Consider the following 27,632-nt stretch of genomic DNA (forward strand, 5'->3'; position numbering starts at 1 on the left):
GGATGAGATCTGGGGGGCTGACCTGTGCTGAGGTCCTTGTACCTATAGCCCACCATACGGGCACATACTATGTGAAGTGGTTAGGAGGAGGGAGGCCATTATTCAAATAGTTACATAGCCTCATTAGAGTCTGGTTTCCAACAAGTAAATGTCTTTTGTTTGGCAGATTAAGAAGAAGTATAATCTATGTGCATTGGCCCTAGTATACTGGCATTTCTTTTTGAGAGGGGAGAGAAGCTAGACTGGTGGATTTAACATTGTGCGGCGCTGGCAGGCTAAGAGTTGCTAGCTAGGCTCTGCTGCAGTCTTGTTGACCTTCAGAGAAAAGGTAACGACCCTCTCGATGTTAGCCAGGCCTCTTGTGACAGGAAGAAGCTTGTTGACTAAATCTAATGGCCTGGAGGGGAACACTGGGGAGAGAGCCACTGAGCTGTTCCCCTGGAGACCGCAGGCAGGCAGGCAGACAGGCAGGCAGACAGGTAGACAGGCAGGTAGACAGGCAGGTAGACAGACAGACAGACAGGCTGGCTGGCTGGCAAGTAGACAGACAGGCAGCCAGGCAGGTAGACAGACAAGCAGGCAGGCAGGCATGTAGACAGGCAGACAGACAGACAGACAGACAGACAGACAGACAGACAGACAGGCAGGCAGGCAGGCAGGCAGGCAGGCAGGTAGACAGACAGACAAGCAGGCAGGCATGTAGACAGGCAGGCTGGACTGACTTGAAGGTACCAACGGCTGAAGGACAGGGAGACAGGGAAACAATCAGTCTGCCACTGACCAAGGCTGGAGGGCCCGAAAAGGCTCCAGAACAGAGACAAGCAGGTGTGGAGACTCAGGTGCACCACTCAACACCACTCCCTCCATTGATCCCGCCTGCCTCTCAGTCTCTGGCCTATCAACACAAGAGCAAACACGGTGATGCGAGAGTGTAAACAGCACAGGGTGGGGGGATGGGGGAATACACTGCGTTGTCTCAACGATGACGGCCTGTTTCTCTGTATACGTCCTTCCGCCAAGCTAATCACCGACGCTGAGTGCTGTAGTCAACAGAGCGGGCCCCCAATTAAGCGTGGGTTTATTAAGCCGTGTGTAGGGTCGGCTCTGGGCTCTCTGGCCCCGAGGCTTAGCGTCATATTAACGCCACGTCCAGGTGGAGATGGCTTTATCCTGCATGGTGAAGTGTTTTGTTTAGAGACACAATCTTCCTGTATGAGGTTCCCGGGTCTCTAAGCACGGGAACACACATAACACTCGGTGTGTGTGAGTGTGTGTATGTATGTGTGTGTATGTGTGTGTGTATGTATGTGTGTGTGTATGTATGTGTGTGTGTGTGTGTGTGTGTACAGTACAGTTCTCTCAACGGTGCACAGGCACTTTCCAACTAACAGAACGCCACAGCTACTACTCTTATTTACTGCGCCTGCACCTCATTAGGGTTAAGTGTCCACGGTCAGTCAGTACAGTAAAGTAGACTTACATGGCTACAAAGCTCCAGTCGCTCTGAGTAGAGCGAAATTCCGGCTCCTTCCTCCTGTAATGGAAAAGGTCATTTTGGGCCTCAAGGCCAAAGGCAGGTGTTCACAGGGAATAGCTCGCTCTCCTGCCACTGACAGACTGAATGGCTTTTTAAATTAAAAATGCTTTCAGGGACTTTACAGCATTCCACTTCACCAGCTCAGAGAAAACCACTCTGAGCTGTAGCAGACGGCAGGGAAAGGAAAGGCAGACCTGCACAACTAAAGTGAATCCACTCCTTATAATTAAAGTGGATCATTAAAAGCATCCTAGAATCGCCTTCAGGGGGAAAGAGGGAAAGGTTTTAGAGCTTTTTCCAAAGCTACAACTTGAGGAGTACGAGAGACTAAATATGAGGAATGAGGACAAGTGAGATACAAGCTGAGAACCATGTGCATGCTCACACACACACACACACGCACACACACTCACACGCACACACACACACACACACACACACACACACACACACACACACACACACACACACACACACACACACACACACACACACACACACACACACACACACTGGTTAGACCATCCTACAGTGTCAGCAGAATCTATGGACTGTACTTGAATAGAGTGGGTTATAGAAGTCACCACCCTCACTTCTCTCTATCTCTGTGTGAGATCAGTGGCCAGGTGTCCTTGTGTTGGCCCCGGTGTGTCACCACCGTTGCCGTGGGAGAAGCCTATCAGAGATGAGACGGAGATCAGGAGGTCATGGGTTCAGGTGCCCACCTGAGCCCACCTGGCAGACCCAGACTAGAGCCGTGTGGTGCTGTGGTGGCACGCGCTGACCCAGTACCGTACTACCCCCCCTGGCAACGGCACTCTTCCCCTCAGCTCCCAGGACACCTGCAAACTGACTACATCAACACGGAGCTCTCAGTGACAACACACCACCTGGGTCACAATGTGTGTGTGTGTGTGTAAATAAAACAGCCAGCTGCCCTGTTTGTCTCATCAAAAGGATCGACAGAATAAAAAGCGTGGAGAGAGCAAACAGGCCCCTCCATGTGTGTGTGTGTGTGTGTGTTACTACGTGTCTTCCCTGTCCGTATGTCATCCATTCCACACACACACCACGGTGGCCAGAAACAGATGTCTGTCTATCTGTCTGTGTGTCCTGAGCAGAGGTCCCTCTCCCCCACCTCACAGCATCTTGACATAGCACACTGAGCCTAATCGCACGTAATTAGGTGGGAGGGGCAAGGGGCTGGCCCAGGCATTGTGTGCAAAGGGCAAGTGGTCAAGTTAATGGGGCCCTTGTGTTGAACAGGGAGCTCTCTCTCTCTCTTTCTCTCTCTCTCTCTCTCTGCCCAAGTCTCTTTATCTGCCCTTTTCTCTGTCTCTGCCTCTCTCTACCACATCTCTCTGTCACACACAAATTATCTCACCTTCTCTCTCTCTCTCTCTGTCTGTCCGTCTCTCTGTCTCTCTTCCCTTCCCTGTGCTGGGAGGGGAGAACAAGCCTGTTTAAAATATCAAAAGAGGGATCTTGGGCCTGGCAGGCTCCTCTCGCTGTCCTCTCTCCCCTGTCTCTCCCTACCTCTCTCTCCCTCCCTGTCTCCCTCTCTCCCGGCAGCTGCCATGCACCAGCCCGACCAGCACAGACCTTCAGGATTAGCAGGTCTGTGCTGCCCTCCCTCCCTCCATCCCTCTTTTCTTCCTGTGGAGGGGTAGACAGGGGTGGGGTTGTGTCCTGAGGGAGGAGACACAGCCGTGTCTGGGCCCAGCGCAGCCTGCCTGAGACCAGGTCACCTGGCTGAAGCACAGCTGATGTGGACCTGATGGAAGATCAGTCCGGTGCATCTCATGGGTTTGTAAAGTTTTGTGTATGATAAAATAAATGTGTTTGATCAAAGTATTAAATGATCCAATAATAGGAACTGTGCAGGGGGCAAAAGTGGCAGTTGGCAAGTACACAGTAAAAAGCAAACGCCAATTACTCCAAGATCTTTTTTATTAATATAACATTCAATAAAACCGTGAAAAATACAGGTGAAAAAAAAAGAATCAAGAGTCATTTTTCCTAAACGTGTGTTTGTTTACAGTGCTGATTGGTTAATGCATAAAAGCACAGACCGTCCCTGGGGCCCGAGGGAGGTGATGATGTCACAGTAAGCGGGAGGGGGGGACGACACACAGTGTCACAGCGCTCGTGACGGCCGGGTCGACCACGCCCGGTTCCGTGTGTTGATAGCTAATGTCAAACACTGTCACATGGTGTTCACGTCTGCCACATGGTGTTCACGTCTGTCACATGGTGTTCACGTCTGCCACATGGTGTTCACGTCTGTCACATGGTGTTCACGTCTGTCACATGGTGTTCACGTCTGTCACATGGTGTTCACGTCTGCCACATGGTGTTCACGTCTGCCACATGGTGTTCACGTCTGCCACATGGTGTTCACGTCTGTCACATGGTGTTCACGTCTGTCACATGGTGTTCACGTCTGTCACATGGTGTTCACGTCTGCCACATGGTGTTCACGTCTGCCACATGGTGTTCACGTCTGTCACATGGTGTTCACGTCTGCCACATGGTGTTCACGTCTGCCACATGGTGTTCACGTCTGCCACATGGTGTTCACGTCTGTCACATGGTGTTCACGTCTGCCACATGGTGTTCACGTCTGCCACATGGTGTTCACGTCTGTCACATGGTGTTCACGTCTGTCACATGGTGTTCACGTCTGCCACATGGTGTTCACGTCTGTCACATGGTGTTCACGTCTGCCACATGGTGTTCACGTCTGTCACATGGTGTTCACGTCTGTCACATGGTGTTCACGTCTGCCACATGGTGTTCACGTCTGCCACATGGTGTTCACGTCTGTCACATGGTGTTCACGTCTGTCACATGGTGTTCACGTCTGCCACATGGTGTTCACGTCTGCCACATGGTGTTCACGTCTGTCACATGGTGTTCACGTCTGTCACATGGTGTTCACGTCTGTCACATGGTGTTCACGTCTGCCACATGGTGTTCACGTCTTTCACATGGTGTTCACGTCTGTCACATGGTGTTCACGTCTGTCACATGGTGTTCACGTCTGCCACATGGTGTTCACGTCTGTCACATGGTGTTCACGTCTGCCACATGGTGTTCACGTCTGTCACATGGTGTTCACGTCTGTCACATGGTGTTCACGTCTGTCACATGGTGTTCACGTCTGCCACATGGTGTTCACGTCTGCCACATGGTGTTCACGTCTGCCACATGGTGTTCACGTCTGTCACATGGTGTTCACGTCTGCCACATGGTGTTCACGTCTGTCACATGGTGTTCACGTCTGCCACATGGTGTTCACGTCTGTCACATGGTGTTCACGTCTGTCACATGGTGTTCACGTCTGCCACATGGTGTTCACGTCTGTCACATGGTGTTCACGTCTGTCACATGGTGTTCACGTCTGTCACATGGTGTTCACGTCTGCCACATGGTGTTCACGTCTGTCACATGGTGTTCACGTCTGTCACATGGTGTTCACGTCTGTCACATGGTGTTCACGTCTGCCACATGGTGTTCACGTCTGTCACATGGTGTTCACGTCTGTCACATGGTGTTCACGTCTGTCACATGGTGTTCACGTCTGCCACATGGTGTTCACGTCTGTCACATGGTGTTCACGTCTGTCACATGGTGTTCACGTCTGTCACATGGTGTTCACGTCTGCCACATGGTGTTCACGTCTGTCACATGGTGTTCACGTCTGCCACATGGTGTTCACGTCTGCCACATGGTGTTCACGTCTGCCACATGGTGTTCACGTCTGCCACATGGTGTTCACGTCTGTCACATGGTGTTCACGTCTGCCACATGGTGTTCACGTCTGTCACATGGTGTTCACGTCTGTCACATGGTGTTCACGTCTGCCACATGGTGTTCACGTCTGTCACATGGTGTTCACGTCTGTCACATGGTGTTCACGTCTGCCACATGGTGTTCACGTCTGTCATATGGTGTTCACGTCTGTCACATGGTGTTCACGTCTGTCACATGGTGTTCACGTCGGAGGTCTTAAACGGAGGTTTGGCTGATAAAGAGTGAGAGGTATGTTTCACAGTGGAGCGCAGAACGACATTCAGCTCTGAAGAAACCTCAGCCTTTGGTACGTAATACACACCCAGCGACCGTCTGTCTACAACCTCCAGAACCACACTAGAGAACACTAGACCATCCTAGAGGCTAGAAACAGATCCGGTACAATATGGCTATAGTGTATGTATATCAATACATTATTGGCATATCTTTGCACATGGACGGGAGAGCAGGATTCGGAGGCTCTGGATGTGTACCGCAGGCCGTGCGTCTTCCCCTGGTCCACTGAGGCGGTGACGGAAGCCTGATAGCAGCTTATGCACATCGCACACTTTCTTGTTTTGCACAGTAACATGGTCACACGAGAGCAGAGAGATCCGACTCGCCCACACAAAGCCAACAGCCCACGCTAACTGAACCAAACACACACATACTGGACCGATAACCACAATGTTCACATCCCCTCACCAACAAAAAAAGATAGATATATATATATTAAAAGTTATTTCTGAATACTTCAAAGGGCTAATGCCACAGCTGGAGGTGTAACACCCAGACACACACAGTCATACACACACTTCTATAAACACATTCTCTTTGTTGTCCATGTAATCCACATTCCTGCCCATAGCAGGAATGGAATTAGAGTAGTGTGCGAGACACACACGCGCACGCATGCGCGTTTAAAAACACGCAGAGAAAAGTAACAGTCCCCATTTCCCCCTGAGGCCCTGTCATAACGTCCCAGTCCAGCCAAGCAGGACAGGAGCCAGGGACAGGGTGGCACTGAAATTGGTGCACTGGGCGGCACAGCGGGGCCCTGGGGTGGGAGGGAGGAGGGGATGGAGGGCTGGGTATATCCCAGTAGACTGTTTGGCATGAGGGTATGGAGAGTGTGTGGTGGGTGGTGGGTGACCCTGGTCGAAATACTTCTTCATGTCTTTTCTGGCACGTGACTGGAGGTGAGGGGAGTTTAGAGAGAGCTGGCGCACCATCTGGGAGCCATGACGACAGGTGTGTGTGTGTGGTGTGTGTGTGTGTGAGAGAGAGAGGTACAATGTGAATCAGGATACTTCAAAATACTAGAACACTTCAGCTGTTCTCCTGTAGGGTTTGGATCTGGAATGGATGGATGGAGGCATGGATGGACGGACATATAGACTGACGGACGGATGGACGGAGACAGATGGACAGACAGACAGGTTCTCAGAGCAGGTATGCTGGTGCCGCGGTGCGGGTCAGGGTGATGAGGACGGGGTAGTGGATGTTCTCATCGTATGCCTCCTTCCCTTCGCCCAGCATCTGAAACACACACACACACACAACATTCGAGATGATTTCATCCATGTACTCGGATTCAAAGTGCCATTAACACTTTCCAAGACGTCAGAACAGAACAGCCCTACTTGTGTGCCACGCAGGTTTTTGTTGGGTTTAAAATCACTTTTAAAACGCCATCTAAAACCGTGGGTGAAAGAGGTATTAAAAGACTGGCTCACACTCTGTCCCTCATGCACAGACACACACACCCTGGGGCACACCAAGACTCCTGGTCGGCATGCCCAGTGCCCCCCCCCCCCCACACCCTCACCCCTCGCTGCCCATCTGAGAGGACTTGGCATCACAGTTGCTGGATCCGGGCCCTGTCTCAGCCAATCAGCTCGCTGTGAGGTGTGCCCTCGGGCAAGTACTTAGGAAAGTGAGTTCAGTGGGGAAATGTGAAATCCGTTTAGGTAAACTAGGCCCCTGAAAAACACAAAACACTGATGACAGGTTCACACTTCCGAGAAACCTGCTTGCCCTGGAGAATAGAACAGAAGGTCATAGCTAGATCCTTATCTTGCATAAGGTTATTTCTGTACCTGCCTTGACCACTGCAAGTCAGGATCTCACAGTGGCAAACTTTCCTCCCTCTCCCTCCCTCCCTCTCTCTCTCCCCTCTACCTTCTCCCTGTCCATCTCCCTCCCTTGGTCTCACTCTCCTGATTCCGAAAGGACAGATTAGCTGTCTGTCCCCCTGCTCTCCCCCCCCCTGCCCCCTCTCCCCCCCCCCTGCCCTTGATGTGTGTTATCTCTCGGCCCACCCCTCCACGCACCGGCCCGGTGGTTGAACCCCCGACCCCTATCCCTAAGCGGGGAGTGGGGGGGATGGTGTGAAGGGGGGTCCACCCGTCCGACTCTAAGCCCGCTGCAGGGACCCGTGCACATTCACATTTAAATCTTCCAGAGGGCTGGGGGCGGGGGGTTGAGAGGACTGCCATGCGAGGGGGTGGGGGCGGAGGGGGCAGAGGGGGCAGAGGGGGTGGGGGTGGAGGGGGCAGAGGGGGTGGGGGTTGGTAGAGCTCGCAGAGGTGAAAAGTTTAACAAGCAAAGCTGTTCCTCCTGATCACAGGCTGCTAATCAGCTTCATGGGTGGCTGGGTAAATCGGGTCTTACGCTTTTTAACCGCGCCCCTGCCAAGATGCAAGCCATTTATTTCATTGCCACTTTTGCCCCTGCCTGCTTTCTCTCCCTTTTCTCGCTCTCCCCTGCCCTTCCCTCATTCCTCACCTTTTTCGCCGAGCGAGAGAGAGGAGAGAAAACGGGAGAGGTGACAGAGAGAGCAAGTGGACAGAGAGAAAGAGAGAGAGAGAGAGAAAGAGAGGGATGAACAGGATGTCTGGGGTTCTCTGTGGGAGAAACAGAGGACTAAGGATGAAGTGGGGAGGGAGGGAGACGGAGGGAGGGAGGGAGAAGAGAGGGAGGGATGGAGGGATGGAGGGAGGGAGGGAGGGAGAGGGAGGGATGGAGGGAGGGAGAAGACAGGGAGAAGAGAGGGAGGGAGGGAGGGAGGGAGGGAGAAGAGAGGGAGGGAGGGGGAGGGAGAAGAGAGGGAGGGAGGGGGAGGGAGGGAGAAGAGAGGGAGGGATAGGGTTTTTACGGAAAAAGAGATAGAGGGAGGTGTGGGGGAGCTTAAGCAGAGAGAGCTGGAGAGGTGAGAAGGGAGAGAAGGGATGGATAGAAACAGAAAGAGAGAGTCGGCATGTTTAAATTTTTTATCGGAGTGAGCAGGGGCTAGCCAGGCATCTGTGAGAACGGACAGCCGAACACAGAGGGGTTAACACACGAGAGGCACGCCGCGTGTGTGTGTACGGGGAGGGGGGGTTTCAAAAATTAAAATTCATGACTCTCTTCACAAGCGTTTGAGTAACAAGATTAAGACGGGCGGCCAGAGAAACAGTGGCATTATCAGGCTCCTTCCAGTCCTCCAGCTGCTCCTGCTCTATTCCAGAACAGTGGGGATAAGAGGATCACACCCACCCAGCCCGCCGCCGCGCACATGCCCTGCCATCTCCACGCGCCCTGCCATCTCCACACTGCTGAGAGCGGCTCATCCTGCCGGACACACAGGGGGGGGGGGGGGGGGGGGAACGCAGACTTGGGGAGTCTTCCAACCCCTCTCTCTCCCGCTCCTTTTTTCTCTTTGTTGGGAAACACCCGAGCAGGCGCACGAGAGCAGACGCCGCGCGCCACAGCCTCCTTGTCACCTTCGTATAACGTTCGTATAACGTTCGTATAACGTTCGTATAACGTTCGTATAACGTTCGTATAACGTTCGTATAACGTTCGTATAACGCATTTAAGCCTTTCTCTGTGCTGGGCCGTGTCTCTCCAGCACGGAGAAACTGAACACGACCGTCGCAACGTCACTAATTCAGATCATTCTGGGATAAAGAAAGGGCTTGAAATGTGTGTGTGTGTGTCTGATGTCTAGCCTGTGGTGTGTCTGGTGTATGTGTATTTGTGCTCATGTGTGTGAGAGATGCAGTCATCTGCTGGCGGTGATATCATTCTTAGCCATTTGTGTGTGTGTGTGTCTGTGTGTGTGTGTGTGTCTGTGTGTGTGTGTGTGTGTGTCTGTGTGTGTGTGTGTGTCTGTGTGTGTGTCTGTGTGTGTGTGTGTGTGTGTCTGTGTGTGTGTGTCTGTGTGTGTGTCTGTGTGTGTGTGTGTCTGTGTGTGTGTGTGTGTGTGTGTGTGTGTGATGGTGGGACACACAGGGGGCTGAGTGTTCATCAGAAGATAAGCAGAGCAGGGTTAATCACCTTCTGATACCAGCAGGCCACTTCAGCCAGCACTCATATCCGACTGACCCTCCTCTACACACACACCTCGCTGTGTGTGTGTGTGTTTGCGGTCGGGGTGGTGGGGCGAGAGGGTGAGCAAAGCAACCAGGCGGTTTTCTTGGTTGCAAACGTGACCCACACACGCTTGCAAACACACACAGTATCCCTCCACACACACACACACACACACACACACACACACATAGACGCACACACACCGAATCCAATACACGCACACACACACAACCACACACATACACACACACAGCTCTGAGTAATTGCACAAAGCCCATGAGAGAGGGACACTTGACTCAGCTCCTGCGGCCCTGCTGGCTGGCATCATTACCGACACAGGGACACCCTAGGAGGTCCCGCTCACACAAAGACCCCAGCAGCCTCCAGGTACATCAAGGACACACAATACAGGATGGAGAAAGACAGAGAGGCCCTGCGCACGCGCGTGCACACGTGAACGAGACACAGGGCGATTAACTGTGTGCGAGAGAGATGCTGTCATTGTGCGTTTGAGAGCGCGTCTGTGTGAGAGAGAGACCTGGAGAGGTAAGGCCGTCGTTCATTAATTCACTCGCGAATCCATCAGGTGGTAATTACCTGGTGACCTCTGACCCCTGCCCACACCTGCAGGACCAATCCTAGCACCAGGCTGCTGATTGTTGGGAAACCCAACCCAACCCAGCCTGCCCCGCCCTTCCAGCTAATCCCTACGGCTAATGGAGACTAAGTGGAGGCCGCTCTGGTTCACTGTCACACTTTCACTACTGTGGCTCTCTCTGGTATCTCCTTTCTACTGACTTTGGTATTAGAGTTTACTGCTTTGTATTGCCTTACTGGCTAACTGGCTGACTGTCTGTCTGTCTGACTGTCTGACTGTCTGACAGACAGGCTGAATGATAGACTGACTGACTGCCTGACTGGGTGAGTGACTGACTGAATGCCTAGGTGAGGGAGAAGGAGGGTGGGTAGAGGTGGAGGGGTTTGGGGAAGGGGGGAGCAGAGCGACAGCTTCTTACTCGCCCACAGAGTGGCCACTTGACAGAGCCTGGGGCGGAGCTCAGTGTGACTGCGGAGCCAGGGACCACTCACGCTTTCTCACTCACACACACACACACACACACACGCACACATACGCACGCACGCACACACGCACACACACACTTACACCTACACACACACACCTATAAACACACACCCATGTACACACACACACACACACTTACACACACACACCTATAAACACACACCGCTTGAGCGGTGTTAAAAAAAGAGAGAGACTCGGCAAGACGGAGAGAAGGAGAGAGAAAGAGAGAGAGAAGGAGAGAGAAAGACAGAGAGAAGGAAAGAGAAAGAGAGAGAAGGAGAGAGAAAGAGTGAGAGAAGGAGAGAGAAAGAGAGAGAGATGTAGGAGTGGTGGGTAAAGAGAGAAAGAGACAGACACATAAAGCAAGTGTTTCCTGCTGTCAGTGCCATTTCCTCTCTGTGGGCGGGACAATTGTCACGGGCGCAGGCAGTCTAATGGGCTCTGCCCACCAGCCCCCCCCCCCCCCCCCCCCCACCTGCCCCTCCCCCCCCCCCCCCAACGACCCGCCTCCCCCCGCTCGCGCCACCCACTGCCTGGCGCTTTCGTTAACCAGCTAGACACCACTGCTCTTAGCGCTGCCTCCATCTCTCTCTCACTCTACCTTTTCCTCCGTCCATCTCTCTCTACCTCCTCTCCCCTGCTCCCTCACTCCTCCTCTCTCGACCACTTCCCGTGCCCTCTCTTGTTCCTAGCTCTCTGCTCTACACTTCTACTGGTCGAACACATTCACAGACTTCTTTTCAGGAGGGATTGTTAAGAGCCTGGGGTCTACACACACGCACGCGCATGCTTTCTCCAGCACTGATTCTCAGTGTACTTGTGTAAATGTACAGTATGTATTAAAGTCACTGATCAGGTTTTAGTAGTAATCGTTGGGTGCAGCTAAAAGATTCAAACTGTAAAAATGTTGCATGATTGTTATTGCTAAAACAAGAATTAGCCTTCGTCTTTCAGTAATCTAAGTGAATTTTGTCTCTAAACAGAGCAGGAAACAGACTTCTTGAAGTGTTATAGAGGAGTAAACTTTAGAACAGCCAGACAGGTGAGCTTAGCAGACAGACAGGTGAGAGTGTCAGACAGACAAGTGAGTGTGTCAGACAGACAAGTGAGAGTGTCAGACAGATAGGTGAGAGTGTCAGAGAGACAGGTGAGAGTGTCAGACAGGTGAGAGTGTCAGACAGACAGGTGAGAGTGTCAGAGAGACAGGTGAGATTTTCATAGAGACAGGTGAAAATGTCAGACTGACAGGTGAGAGTGTCAGACAGACAGGTGAGTGTCAGACAGACAGGTGAGTGTGTCAGGCAGACAGATGAGAGTGTCAGACAGACAGGTGAGTGTGTCAGACAGACAGGTGAGAGTGTCAGACAGACAGGTGAGAGTGTCAGACAGGCAGGTGAGTGTACCTTCAGGTGGACATCCCAAACGTCTTCATCATACTTGTCGTAGCGCCGGACGTAGAGCCCCGCCCCTTCTGCCAGGTGACAGAACTCAGCCAGGGTGTCTCCTCGCACGGGGGCGAACACCAGCGCCGTCCCCTGTGTGTGCGTGCGTGTGGGGGGGGGGGGGGGGGGGGGGGGAGGGGAGAACATTAGGATATATGTACACTTATGGGCTTTAAATGAGGGAATTTCTGATCTTCCTCTTGTTCAGTTTGCTATCCCGGCCGTCCCACGCATGCACACCCTCCCCACGAGTGGCCAGCTGTATGATTCCATTCTATTGATTTCTCCCAGGTATTATATTAGATAACAAACAAAAAGATTAAAGCTGGACTAATCCAATCAATGCTTGAAACGCATCCACACTTTTCTAGAGCAGGCAGCACAGCCAGACCAGCACAGCTAAGAGGATTATGCACAGGTTCAAAGTTTCTTTGAAATCCTTCGGCTTTAAATATTATTTCATATTTTGATCATAATTATTGTTTTAATTAAATGAGAATGGAAGGGAGACAGACAGAGAGACAAGCAGCGCACGAAACAAACAGAACAGCAGAAAAACAGAAGGATGATCTCCTTCCAACAGCTGCTTTCCTCTGGAAAATGGGCTCTCTCTCTCTGTAGCTCTCTCTCTCTCTCTCTCTCTCTCTCTGTAGCTCTCTCTCTCTCTCTCTCTCTCTCTGTAGCTCTCTCTCTCTCTCTCTCTCTCTCTCTCTCTCTGTAGCTCTCTCTGTAGCTCTCTCTGTAGCTCTCTCTGTAGCTCTCTCTCTCTCTCTCTCTCTCTCTAGCTCTCTCTGTAGCTCTCTCTCTCTCTCTCTCTCTCTGTAGCTCTCTCATCTCTCTCTCTCTCTCTCTCTCTGTAGCTCTCTCTCTCTCTCTATCTCTCTGTAGCTCTCTCTCTCTCTCTCTCTCTCTCTCTGTAGCTCTCTCTCTCTCTCTCCTCTCTCTCTCTCTCTCTCTCTGTAGCTCTCTCTCTCTCTCTCCTGTAGCTCTCTCTCTCTCTCTCTGTAGCTCTCTCTCTCTCTCTCTCTCTCTCTCTGTAGCTCTCTCTCTATCTCTCTGTAGCTCTCTCTCTCTCTCTCTCTCTCTCTCTGTAGCTCTCTCTCTCTCTCTCTCTCTCTCTCTCTCTCTCTGTAGCTCTCTCTCTCTCTCTCTGTAGCTCTCTCTCTCTCTCTCTCTCTCTGTAGCTCTCTCTCTCTCTCTCTGTAGCTCTCTCTCTCTCTCTGTAGCTCTCTCTCTCTCTCTCTCTCTCTCTCTCTCTGTAGCTCTCTCTCTCTCTCTCTCTCTCTCTCTCTCTCTGTAGCTCTCTCTCTCTCTCTCTCTCTCTGTAGCTCTCTCTCTCTCTCTCTCTCTGTAGCTCTCTCTCTCTCTCTCTGTAGCTCTCTCTCTCTCTCTCTCTCTGTAGCTCTCTCTCTCTCTCTCTCTCTCTGTAGCTCTCTCTCTCTCTCTCTCTCTGTAGCTCTCTCTCTCTCTGTAGCTCTCTCTCTCTCTCTGTAGCTCTCTCTCTCTCTCTCTCTCTGTAGCTCTCTCTCTCTCTGTAGCTCTCTCTCTCTCTCTGTAGCTCTCTCTCTCTCTCTGTAGCTCTCTCTCTGTAGCTCTCTCTCTCTCTCTCTCTCTGTAGCTCTCTCTCTCTCTGTAGCTCTCTCTCTCTCTCTCTGTAGCTCTCTCTCTCTCTCTCTCTGTAGCTCTCTCTCTCTCTCTCTCTCTCTCTGTAGCTCTCTCTCTCTCTCTCTCTCTGTAGCTCTCTCTCTCTCTGTAGCTCTCTCTCTCTCTGTAGCTCTCTCTCTCTCTGTAGCTCTCTCTCTCTCTCTGTAGCTCTCTCTCTCTCTCTGTAGCTCTCTCTCTCTCTCTGTCTCTCTCTCTCTCTCTCTGTAGCTCTCTCTCTCTCTCTCTCTCTCTCTGTAGCTCTCTCTCTCTCTGTAGCTCTCTCTCTCTCTCTGTAGCTCTCTCTCTCTCTCTGTAGCTCTCTCTCTCTCTCTGTAGCTCTCTCTCTCTCTCTCTCTCTCTCTCTCTGTAGCTCTCTCTCTCTCTCTGTAGCTCTCTCTCTCTCTCTGTAGCTCTCTCTCTCTCTCTCTCTCTCTCTCTCTCTGTAGCTCTCTCTCTCTCTCTGTAGCTCTCTCTCTCTCTCTCTCTCTCTCTGTAGCTCTCTCTCTCTCTCTGTAGCTCTCTCTCTCTTTCTGCAGTTCTCCCCCCTCACCAAAAACACAACAACAGCCCAAAAACATCCAGTCTAACTCGTCCAACAGCCCAGTCGTGATGTTTCCCCTCCAACAACAACAAACAATTACAGTCATTAGGAAATTAATTGATTTGTCAATCTGATTAAAGTATTTATCCATTGTGCGCTGCTGTGAACACAGCAGGCAATCTGTCTCAATCTCTCGATCTAGAGGTTAGGATTCACTGGGGCTCATCCCTTGAAAGGTCTGTGATGAGTTGGAGTCGGGGCGTACGAGGTAACCAACACAGTCCACCTCAGCGTCCGAGAGCGGGGGTTCAGGATAGGATGATGTGCTGGCTGTCACCTGGCCTTCAGAGGGGGTCAGGATAGGATGATGTGCTAGCTGTCACCTGGCCATCAGAGGGGTTCAGGATAGGATGATGTGCTAGCTGTCACCTGGCCTTCAGAGGGGGTCAGGATAGGATGATGTGCTGGCTGTCACCTGGCCTTCAGAGGGGTTCAGGATAGGATGATGTGGGAGTACAACGGTACTTAGGAATGGTTCGCTTGACCCGATGTTAGTTTCCTCAAGGATCACAATGACTCTTGCTTAGAGACTTGTTGCTCTTGTGGTTAGTGGTAACTGATTTAAAATTTTTGTACTCGCTGTGATATAGTTTTTATTATTGTTGCTTGTTTTTTCCACAGGTACACTTGCACTTATAGCGGTTCATATTGTTTAATTGTAACTTGTTTAACTACATGCTCTTATGGTTCTTCCCTTTGGCACTTACTTTGGTTGTTCACAATGTGTGCTTCATGTTTTGGCTACTCGCAATGTTTTTGTGGCTATCTTGTTGTTATGATCAGTGATATGCACTTTGTAAAGCTCTCTCTTGGAAGTCGCTTTGGATAAAAGCATCTGCTAAATGAATAAATGTAATGTAATGTAAATGTAATGTGCTAGCTGTCACCTGGCCGTCAGAGGGGGTCAGGATGGGATGACGTGCTAGCTGTGACCCCAAACAGAGATGTAGGAACAGGCCCCCCTGGTCTCAATAAATACATAAGGACTTCCCCCTCCCCCCCCCCCCCCCCTTTCCCCCACTGTCACCTTGTCAGCAAATCCATACACCCCATCCCTCTCCACCCTCCCTCTCTACCCCCCCTCTCCACACCCCCTCTCTATACGCTCCATAGCCCCCTTGGCCTCTTTTGATAACACACACATACACACACACTTGAAACAGCCCCCTGAGATAAATAGAAAATCTCACACTATCTGTGAAGCGTTTTCACTCTCTCTTTCTTTCTCTCTCTCTCTTTCTATCTCGCTCCCTCACTCATGCATTTGCAGCATGGGGTCTTATCATGGAGGCCAATAGGAGAAGTTTCTTCTCTTCATGATTAGCCGGAGGGGAAAGCATCAAATAGATTAGACGACAAGTTTCACATAATAAGTATTAAAGTATTACATGATATTAATCCTGCCATTCCATTACTGTCTGTCTGACTGGGTGACAACTAATTACTGGAGAGAGAAAAGGGGTGTGGGCGTGTGTGTGTGTTTGTGTGTGTGTGAGAGAGAGCGAGAGAGAGAGAGAGAGAGAGAGAGAGAGAGAGAGAGAGAGAGAGAGAGAGAGAGAGAGAGAGAGAGAGAGGAGGGGGGCAGTGGAACACACACTTACGTCGGGTCGCAGTAATCTCCTTATTGCATCAACCAGGCAGCCTCTGTACTGGTCCAGAAACAAGCTGGGAGGGGTGAAGAGGGAGGGGGAGAGAGATTGAGAGGGAGAGAGAGATAGAGAGAAAGGGAGAGACAAGGAGATTAGAAGGAGATTAGAATGCATTCTAGCGATAGTGGTTCAAGATAAACCAGCGGAGCCATTTATTTTTATTTGTTTACAAATAAAACCACAAACTGAGTGAGGGAAAAAACAATCTGCATGAATAAGATTCTTTCTTCTGTGTGTTTTGTCAGGATTCTCCTCACTCTGTTTTCCACATGCCGAGCAAAAAATATGCAGCGACCAAGACATACAGAGATATCATCATACATATTAAACAATGTTTACTTTACACCCCCCCACACACACACACACACACCCCACACACACACACAGAAAAATAAAGAAAAATAAAACACCTGGACAGTTTCAAAACTAATAACTCAAACTCACAATTAATCCCTGCCTTGATATTTCCTCGCATAAAAGATGTACTACAGATGCATTATGTTCGAGAAAAACACATCAATCAAACATAGCGATAAAAGCATGTTACTCTAATCTTTACAACCTGAACGTTCACATAAAAATAAGTTAGAACAAGCGTGGGAGATAAGCGTTGGACAGATGGAAGAAGCGATAGTGAGAGAGGAGGATGAGTAGGCTGTCTGAATAACTGGGGACTGTTTTGCAGGTATATATGGCTCATCGGGCTTATCCTGTGTCTAGAGTCATTATGCTGCAATTACTGCTATCTGATGAGGGGAGCTGCAGAGTAGGGCAGCGAGCAGGGCAGGACGGGAGAGGAAGTCTGATCCTCTCACAGGCCTGACGACATCACACACACACCTGCACACACACACCTGCACACACCTGCACACACACACACACACCTGCACACACACCTGCACACACACACTGCACACACACACACACACACACCTGCACACACACACACACACACACACACACACACCTGCACACACACCTGCACACACACCTGCACACACACCTGCACACACACACACACACCTGCACACACACACACCTGCACACACACCACACACCTGCACACACACCTGCACACACACACACACACCTGCACACACACACACACTCTAGTGTTCAGATGACTGCTACAGGAGCAAACTGAGACTTGAATAGACAAGCTGGTGTGTGTGTGTGTGGGGGGGGAGTGTGTGAGTGTCTGTGTGTGTGTGTGTGTGTGTGTGTGAGAGAGAGAGATATAGAGAGGGAGAGAGAGAGTGAGTGAGAGTGAGAGAGAGATAGGAAGTGTGTACAAATGTGACTAATGGAGGTAAATTGTGTGAGAGTGCATGTGTATGTGCGTTAAGGTGCCGGTGTGTGTGTTTGTGTGTCAGCAGGAAGCTTGGTGACAGGAATGTCACTGAGCAGGAGATGAGAAGGGGGAAACAGACCTGAGCTCATGCATGCCTCGTTGCCCACGGTCATCACCCTGGTAACGCACTCTCCATCAGATCAGACACATGCTGGGCAGGGCTTCATTCAATCCCCTTCACACACACTTACACACACCCACTCTCACACGCACACACACACCTACACCAAGGCTTCATTCAATACCCCCCCCACACACACACTCACTCTCACACTCTCTCATACACACACACACACACATATCTCATCTTCCCTTATCTCACCCTGACCACACCCAAGACAGCCATCAGTCAAACTACAACACAATAGCCTCGTCCAGGATCAGTATTATCACAAATGAGTGTAAAGTAATTAGACTAAAATGTAACAATACAGGTCAGATGTATTATAATTCAGACAAACTGACTGGCTGGACAGCAGTAACAGAAGCTGGATCAAAAAACAACTTTCCAATCACGTCAGCTGATGACCTTCTATATGCAAATGTGTCCTGGAGGAGGAAACGGTTCTGTGGAGTGGTGCAGCGCACAGCATGGTCCTGCATCTCTGTCCTGCCTGCCTGTGTGTGTGTCCGCCTGCCTGCCTGCCTGCCTGTCTGTCTGTCTGCCTGTCTTCCCGCCTGCCTTTATGCCTGCCTGCCTACCTGCCTGCTAGTGTGTTAGCCTGCCAGGGATTTTTAAACCCTGTCCTCCCCTGAGCCCAGCTCCTAGACCACAGCGCCTGGAAAACAATCAAAACACAGATACACTTGATTTAGATAACAAAGAAAATAGCAAAACCTGCCCAGCTTGAGCATTCAGCTCTTTCTGTCTGTGTGTGTGTGTGAGTGTGTGTGTGAGTGGTCGCGTGCAGCCTGTTAGAGGAAGCGAACGTCCACCTTTGAGCCACTGTGATGTCACGTTTCCATGAGGTCATCCCTTAAACCCAGAGAGACCCCAGCACATCACACGACCAACATAGACACGGCCCCCTCCCCTAACACACGCTGGGGTCACGACCTTTCACCCCCACCCCCAATCAGTCTCACTCTGTGTTCCACTGCTGACCTGCCATGTTCTGGGCGGGGAGGGGTCAGGACAGAACAATGAGGGGGCCCAGTCGGCTAAAGGGGTGTGGAAGGGGTGGGGGGTGGGTGGGGGGGCAAGGTGTCGACCGGTTGGCTGTCTGCCCTTTCTTTGCCCCCTAGTCACTTGTGAGACGGGCACCCCGCCCTGTTACCCTGCTCCTAGACACTTCCTCTGACTCCCCCTGCCTCAGCAGCCACTGATATCTGATCTCCATATTACCAGCGGGTCCTGAGCACGTGGCCCTGGGGGTCATCTGTACACGGGTTCACATCCCCTGTACTACTCACCAGGGAGGAAAAGAATGAGACAATGTTTGCCCCTTTAGTTCACACTTACATCCCTGAGTGACCTGCGTGTGTGAGCATGTGTGTGAGACCTGCAAATAGAGCTCTAGAGTGTGTTATGTGTGCGATGTTACATCACCGAAGGGTTCTGGACATTCTGGACCATTCCGAGGCACTGTTCCCTAGACGACGGGACGACCTCAGCCCTCTGACAACAGCAACACGTAGAAGAGCATTACACAGGAACACTGACCTGCACACACACACACCGTTGTCCCAAACAACCAGGCCTCACACACTTAATAGGATGACATGGTGAAAGCAGAAACAGGGGGTGAGAGTTAGAGAGAGGTTAAGCTGTCCGTCGGAGGGGGGGCCTGTCCAGGATAATAGCTGCTAGTCTGGGTTATTTTGGGCAGGTCTGAGAATGAGAGGCTGAGGTTAAACCCACCTGGAATTATCTAGAGTTACCCATATGCTGCGTGTGGCGTAATCTGGACAGCAGAGCTCGGGAGGGCGTGCGTGTGTTTGTCCGGGGTGAGGGTGGACTTCCGTAGTAAATCTACTCTAATCCCAGCAGCATTAACTTCATCTGTTCAGTGAGACCCGCAGGAAACACAGGGGCCCAAAGAGAAGGCATTTACCAAATGAGTGCAGCAAAATCATATGGTGTTGCTTAGCTGCTTACGCTAATCAGATGATTGACGTTATTGACGATTAAAGAGCATGAGCCCTCCCTTTCCGGGACGGGGCTTCTTGTTTTTGTGTTTGACTTTCCATCCAGGTTGCTCTATTGTGTTATTCGTTAAGTGCTCATCGCTAATTCTCTTTGCGGTGGCCTGCCCATGTCATGCTTTTTGCGAAATGAAAGGGATTTCTCCGAATGTAAGCCTCGCCCCAAAACCTCCAGGGTGCACGTGTGTGAGCAGACCGGACGCACGCACAGCCCAGTCCGACGTGCGCTGGACACGCTCACGCTACGCCGTCACAAAACCAAACGTGCTAAATGTGATTAGCGACATCGAAGCTAATCGACGTCGAAGTCAAATGCAGAAATATGTGTGTGTGCGTCACGACATACACAAAAGACATGGGGATGGCACGCGTGCTTCACACACACACACACACACACCCCACACACCCCACACACCCCACACACCCCACACACCCCACACACACACACACACACACACACACCCCACACACCCCACACACCCCACACACCCCACACACACACACACACACACACACACACACCCCACACACCCCACACACCCCACACACCCCACACACACACACACACACACACACACACACACACACACACACACACACACACACACACACACACACAGACAGACAAAGGGCTTTATCTCCAGGCCCACACATGGGCAGCTTAGAGGCGCAGACATGCTGGTGTCCCCGCCAAGCCTCCACTACCCACAATCCCTCTGCAGGAATCCCAGCTCACAAGACCAGTCATGGCACTGTTCAGTACACATGCCAGCATAGCCAGTGTGTGAGCATGTGTGTGTGTGTGAGAGCGTGTGTGTGTGTGAGTAAGAGAGAGGGAGCATGTGAGCAAAAACTTCCGGCATGTAAGGTGATCTGTGCATGTGAGAGTGCAAATCCATGCATGTGTGTGTATGTGACAGTGTGTGTGTGTGTGACAGTGCGAGGTCTCCATATTCTCGTCCAGGGCTGGCTGTCTACAGTGGCTCCATTGTCTGAAAGACTATAATTAATTGGTGCAGAAGTGTGGCTGTTGACCTTTTCTCCGCTGATCGTCATGCTGGTGTGCTCGTTAATCGCACAGCCATCACTCTCCGTCGGAGACGCAGTCAATTACACACCGTTCGGTAGGCGCATCACACACACACACACGCCCCACACACACACACCCCACACACACACCCCACACACACTTACACACACACACACACACAGGTACGCTGAAAAACATGTACCTACATATAGTACCTTAGGCTCAGGGATAAGGATTATCTACCGCCACATACACACCTATCAGGCTCCTCCTCACACACACACACACACACACACACAGATATATGCATACACCCAGGGTACATACAGTGCTGCGCAGTGAAGCATCCCTTATTACACCTATGCAACACTGTTCATTTCACCTGGCCATTACCAATAATAACTCTGACATTAAAATAATGCTAACTCTGCTAATGCCCCACTTATCACACAGCTCATAAAGCTATCATAGCTTTCAGATGGACACGCTGCACTGACTCACTCACACACACACACACTCACTCACACACTCACACTCACACTCACACACACACTCACACTCACACTCACACTCACACTCACACACACCCTGGATTCACACTGCAGCAGAACGGATCTGGGAGTCAAGTGCTGCAGTCACTCTTCAGTGTGTTTGTTTGAGAGAGAGGAAAGAGTAGGAAAGAGTAGGAAAGAGAGAGAGAAGAGAGAGAGAGAGAGAGAAAGAGAGAGAGAGAGAAAGAGAGAGAGAGAGAAGAGAGAGAGAGAAAGAAAGAGAGACAGAGAGAGAGAGAGAGAGGAGAGAGAGGAGAGAGAGTGAAAGAGTGCTTTCCCTCGTAAACTAGACAGACAGGTAGACAGGCAGGTAGATAGGTAGGTAGTTAGACAGGCAGGTAGACAGGCAGGTAGACAGACAGGCAGGTAGACAGGCAAGTAGACAGGCAGGTAGACAGGCAGATAGACAGGTAGGTATACAGGCAGGTAGACAGGCAGGTAGACAGACAGGCAGGTAGACAGACAGGCAGGTAGACAGGCAAGTAGACAGGCAGGTAGACAGGCAGACAGACAGGTAGGTATACAGGTAGGTATACAGGCAGGTAGACAGGCAGGTAGACAGGCAGGTAGACAGGCAGATAGACAGGCAGGTAGACAGGCAGGTAGACAGGCAGGTAGACAGGCAGATAGACAGGTAGGTAAACTGTGAGGAGCGATGCTGCGTTCCAACTACACTCAACAAGTGGGGCGAGGAGAACCCAGAGAAGATGGGTGTCCTGGAGGGAGAGAAAGAGAGGGAGAGAGAGAAAGAAAGAGGAGAGCGAGATGGAGATGGAGAAAGACACACACAGAGAGAGACAGAGAGAGAGAGAGAGAGAGAGAGAGAGAGAGAGAGAGAGAGAGACAGAGAGAGAGAGAGAGAGACAGAGAGAGAGAGATGTGTGTTTTGGTCACTTAAACGCTAATTGAGGTGTTTGTGTTGCTCCACAGTTGCCTCCTCTCATTTCCTCTCTCTCGCTCTCTCTCTATTTTAACCCTCTTTCTCACTCACACTTAATCTTCATCTCTCTTTCTCTCGCTCGTCCTCTCTCTCTCTCTTTATCTCTTCTTATCTCTCTCTGTCTTCCTCTCTCTTTCTCCTCTTTCGTCAAGGCATAATTATTTGCAATTTGCCTAAGTCATTTGCTGGGACGCCAAGCATGAAGAAGAATCAATTTGGTGAAAATGGTGGAGCCTGTAGGAGCCAGCGTAGGAGAACTAACACGGGGGCCAGAAAGGGGAGGGGGGGGGGGCATCTGATAACTGTCCCCAGAACACGAATATGAATGTGGACACACTGGGGCTGAGGAGGGAGGTGTGTGTGTGTGTAAGAGAGAGAGAGCGTGTGTGTGTGTGAGAGTGTGTGTGTGTGAGAGAGGAGGAAGCAGAGGTCACCTACCAGTCAGCACACATTACGATGTCGAAGTGTCCCTCCAACGCTGTGATGTCTGTCTCACAGTCCCACCTCACCACTCTGCAGCAAGGAAACACACACACACACACACACACACACACAAATATACAATTGTTCAGGGGTGAGTCATACAAAATGTAAATTCTACAGTATAAGCCCTCCATCCCTCTCTCCTTCCATCCAGTGATCCAGTGTGTGTGTTCAATTGACAAAAACACCCCTGCTCTCAAACAACACACACACACACACACGTGCTGACCCCACCCACTGGGTCAACAGAGGGATGGGGCGCAGGATGGGGTGAGGGCGCTACCCATGTCCACCTGGAGGGGGCAGCATCGAGACGGGGGGGGTCCACCTGTTCCTTATGGACCTAATCTACAACTCCCACAAACACACACACACACTCGGACCAAAGTGTGCGTGTGATGGCTGAGTGTGTGTGTGTGTTCATCAGGCGAAGGGTGTGTATGGTGTCCAGCAGCCCCCATTCCAGCCAGTTAAACACTTCACACTTTCTGTCCTCCCTCCCGCCATCTATCCATCCATCCCTCCTCCCTCCCTCCCTCCATCCATCTCTATCACTCTCTCTTCTCCTTAAGAGAAAGCAGGCCTCTGCTCTCCAGACAGGCGAATAGGGATTATTAATTAGCCATTATTAACACCCAGTAAACAAAAGTGATGTCTTTGTTTGGAAATACAATCTCATCTCCCGGCAGGGGGCCCGCCGCTTTTATTCACCCAGTCGAGCGACGGTGCCCCCTCCTTCCCCCCCCCCCCCCCCCCCTCAGCCAATCAGGAGCGACCTTCAGCCCTCTCGAAGCGTCGCGCTCTGACAGGAGGCTTAATCTGAAAAGAAAACAATCAAAGTAATGCAGTCTAATTATATGTTTACTTTTTCCCTTCATCGTCCCCCGTGTAAATACACACGGGGGGGGGGGGGGAGGTAAGAGAGGGAAGTATGGGAGAGCGGGATGGGAGGAGAGGGAGATGGGGAGGGTTAGGGGAGCTAAACAAAATATCTTTTTGTGGGGGGGGGGGGGGTGGGTGAATACTACTGTTTTAAGGAGCCTACCTTTATCCTAGGTAGTAAGTGGACCGTGTGTGTGCGGGGATGAGGACTCTCTATTAAGGACAATCAATTTTGCTTGGATGGATAACTGTTAATACACATTAAACCCCTCCCCCATACACACACACACACTTCCATTCTATCAAGATATGCAGCCTCAGCTTCCCAGCCTCACCATCCCACCCCAGCCCCAGCCTCACCATCCCACCCCAGCCCCAGCCTCACCATCCCACCCCAGCCCCAGCCTCACCATCCCACCCCAGCCCCAGCCTCACCATCCCACCCCAGCCCCAGCCTCACCATCCACCCCAGCCCCAGCCTCACCATCCCACCCCAGCCCCAGCCTCACCATCCCACCCCAGCCCCAGCCTCACCATCCCACCCCAGCCCCAGCCTCACCATCCCACCCCAGCCCCAGCCTCACCATCCCACCCCAGCCCCAGCCTCACCATCCCACCCCAGCCCCAGCCTCACCATCCCACCCCAGCCCCAGCCTCAACATCCCACCCCAGCCCCAGCCTCACCATCCCACCCCAGCCCAGCCTCACCATCCAACCCAGCCCCAGCCTCACCATCCCACCCCAGCCCCAGCCTCACCATCCAACCCCAACCAAAGCCTCACCATCCAACCCCAGACAGGTGTGTGTGTGTGTGGGGGTGTGTGTGTGTGCAGACATCTCCACCTGCTGGACACGCTGGTGGAGCCGAACACCCCGGCCAGTCTGTTCCTCTCAATGACCCCTCGCACATCTGAGGCAGGGTCAAGGTTCAAAGGTCAAATGGTTCAGGGGTAAAAAGGATACAGACTAATAGCATCTGCATACTGGATCAGGTAATACAACATCTTGGTGGATTTTCCCCCCACAAAGGAACAGACACCCACCCCTCTTCTGGCTTGCTCGTTTACACACATGCACACACACACACACACACACCATCAAACTCACAGTCTCTCACACAGGGTGTGATTCATGTCAAGTTGTCTATTAATAAACTGCCAGGCCAGTTCTAAGGCAATTCAATTAGGATTTTCCTGTCTGTCTTTTAAACCGGCAAAGAGCTGTGGCAAATCCAATCTGAAGCGTGAAGAAGAGAGAGGGGAGAGAGAGAGAGAGAGAGAGAGGGGAGAGAGGAGGAGAGAGAGGGGGAGAGAGAGAGAGGGGAGAGAGAGAGGGGAGAGAGAGAGAGAGAGAGAGAGAGGAGAGAGAGAGAGAGATGAGAGAGAGAGAGAGAGAGAGAGAGAGGAGAGCAAAATAGATAGATGGATGGATGGGTGGACTGATGGATGGTGAGCCAATCCTAGATCAAAGAAGTCTTCAATGCCCTCTCTCTCTCCCTCTCTCACACACACAAATTAAAACAGGACACCTGTGCGTGTGTGTGTGTGTGTGTGTGTGTGTGTGTACGTGTCAGCGTGTTTAAGTGCATGTAGATGATAGACGGAGGAGCATGAGAGCTCAGGGTAATCTCATCAGTACCACACCACTGGGGGGAAAGGTCAATCTACACACAGCCATAACAGCCACCTGCCTCTGATACACAGGTACACACACACACACACACACACACACACAAATACATCTGCACAAATGCATGCACTCAATGTATTATTTCTGTGTGTGTATTATATTATATAGGTGTGTGCAGTGTTATTTATGCCAGTGATCACGTGGCGAAATGTTTATGTGTGACTGTGTGTGTGCATGTGTGTGTGTGTGTGTGTGTGAGTGTGTGTGTGAGTGAGTGAGTGTGTGCCCTTCAGGTTCTCCACAGGCCAACAGGAGACATTCATCAATCAGACTTATTGGAACATTTCCATTGATTTTAGTTTGCTATTCAAGGTCACCACCCCAGACAGTGTGTTCATGTGAGTGTGTGTCGTACAGTGTCCTCACTTATGACTGACCCACATTTTTCTCCCCTGACATGCCTTCAACCTAACCACCATGAACATATTGTATACAAAATTCGAAAGTTAACTTTGCTTTTCAACAATCCCAACCTTCAGCTCTGCTAGGGGAGACAGCTCTCACTAGGTCCTAGATAAATCAGTCCGTAATCATCATGTAATGTCTTCATTTGGCAGTCTTTTATCTAAAGAGACGTGCAGGGGGGATTTGAACCTGCGACAAGTGAGTATATTTGTTATTATTCCTTTTTTTTTGCAGTCACTCACTCTAGTTCTGACCAGAGTTGAGTGAGTTAGAACAGAGATGAATGTATGTGTGTGTGTGTGTGTGACATATACCCTACCACACACACACACACACACACACACACCACACACACACACACACACACTAGGGAAAGATACTCTGAATGGCCTTCTCGTTCCCATCTGATAGCTGGACTTCCTTCACGTCAGCAGCAAATGGCAATCTGAAAGCAAAGTGAGAGAGAAATTAGATGAGACAACAGAGAGAGAGAGAGAGAGAGGGCAGAGAGAGAGAGAGAGAGAGGCAGAGAGAGAGAGAGAGAAGAGGAGAGAGAGAGAGAGAGAGAGAGAGAGGCAGAGAGCCAGAAAGAAAAGGAGCACAATAATTCTAAATAAAAGCATCAGACCCCCAGTGTGAGCGACCAGCCTCTGACAAACCGAACAGCGTCTTCCCCACATCTACAAAGCACCCATCTCTCTCTGTCTCCCCCCTCTTTCTGTCTTTCCCTCCCTCCCTCCCTCCCTCCTCTCACCCCCCCCACCCCACCCCTCTCCCTTCATTCTATGTCTGGCATTATTTTAATCATTCATCAAATCAGTCAATACTTTTATCATTCCGGTTAGCAGTGCCCCTCTATCTTGCTATCACTCTGTTCAGTAATTGCATTGTGACAGGGGATGATGGTGAGCACAGAGGTCTTTCATTTGGCGGTGTGTGTTTATCAGCCGGAGCCATCGCACGCCTCTGTCACTCTGCACTCGGCTCGCTCGGCCTGCCTGATGCCCTTCATATAACTTTGCACTGCAGACCGAGTGTTTTGTGTTTGCGCTCTCCAACCCCCCCATCTCCCTCCCCCCCCCCCCCAACCTGTCTTTTCTCTTTTGACTCTTTCTCTTTATCGCTGTGCGGGCGTGTGTGTGTGTGACGGTGCATGTGCTATTGTGTGTGTGTGTCGGGAGTGTCCGATTGCGGCACGCCACTGGCGGACACATACGCGTGTGTGTGTGTGCAGGTCACACGGGTGTGATGTGGGAGGGGCCTTCATCGCCTAAATGTATTGCAAGACGAACACGCGCGCCGAGTACACATTCACACCCACAAGCGCAGCCGTGAACACAGCAGCATCCTCTCTCGTTCTCTCTTTCCCCCTTTCTCCGTTTCCTCCATCCCCCTCTCTGTCCCTGGGGCAGGGGGGGGCAGGGGGGGCCAGGGGGCCGGGGGGTGAGAGGGCCTTGTGGGGGGGGGTCAGAGAGGCCTGCCCACTCCACCAGCTGGACAGACGCAGGGAAAGCCTCGCAGGCATCGCTGGGGCAGCCGAGCAGAAGATCAGGACCCCACTCTGGCAACCCTGCCATAGAAACCCCCCCCCCACACACACACACACACACACACACACAGGGAAAACCGGAACCCAGACAGAAACGTCCAATCTGGCGGCCCTGACACAGTCACCCTTTCACAGAAACACCTACAGTAGGAGTCCCCTGTCGTGGGGAGAAGACAGGAAGAGAGGCGGGGAAAGGAAATTGAGAGGATGAGGGCGAGAATTGGAGGAAGGAGAATCACGGGAAATAGATTACAAGGGCCAAGGAGCGGGGGAGGGAGGGAGGGAGGGGAGGGAGAGAGAGAGGGGAGGGAGGGAGGGAGGGGAGGGAGGGAGGGGAGGGAGAGAGAGAGTGGGGTGAAGGAAGGAGGAGCGAAGAGGTGGGGGGGGGGGGGGAGTGAGAGGGAGAAGGTTTCCATCTCCAGCCAGCAATGTCACAACACAGGATATTGACTCCAGGGAGATAAAGGCTGCTGGTCTAGTGAAGCCGCTGGTGATGGCG

General features: G+C 51.4%; 1 protein-coding gene across 1 annotated transcript; it reads right to left on the reverse strand.

Moving 5' to 3' along the window:
* Positions 1–5,494: 5,494 nt before the first annotated feature.
* On the reverse strand, positions 5,495–27,161 carry camkmt (calmodulin-lysine N-methyltransferase). Its single transcript, XM_062464543.1, has 7 exons — positions 27,070–27,161; positions 25,965–26,029; positions 24,334–24,400; positions 22,564–22,638; positions 16,061–16,124; positions 12,176–12,307; positions 5,495–6,871 (listed from the first exon to the last, which is right to left on the reverse strand). Exons 1-7 carry the CDS (start codon positions 27,159–27,161, stop codon positions 6,776–6,778), a joined length of 591 nt encoding a protein of 196 aa, XP_062320527.1. The 3' UTR covers positions 5,495–6,775.
* Positions 27,162–27,632: the final 471 nt, after the last annotated feature.

This window comes from Osmerus eperlanus, chromosome 6 (genome assembly GCF_963692335.1).
Source record: "Osmerus eperlanus chromosome 6, fOsmEpe2.1, whole genome shotgun sequence".
NCBI lineage: Eukaryota > Metazoa > Chordata > Actinopteri > Osmeriformes > Osmeridae > Osmerus > Osmerus eperlanus.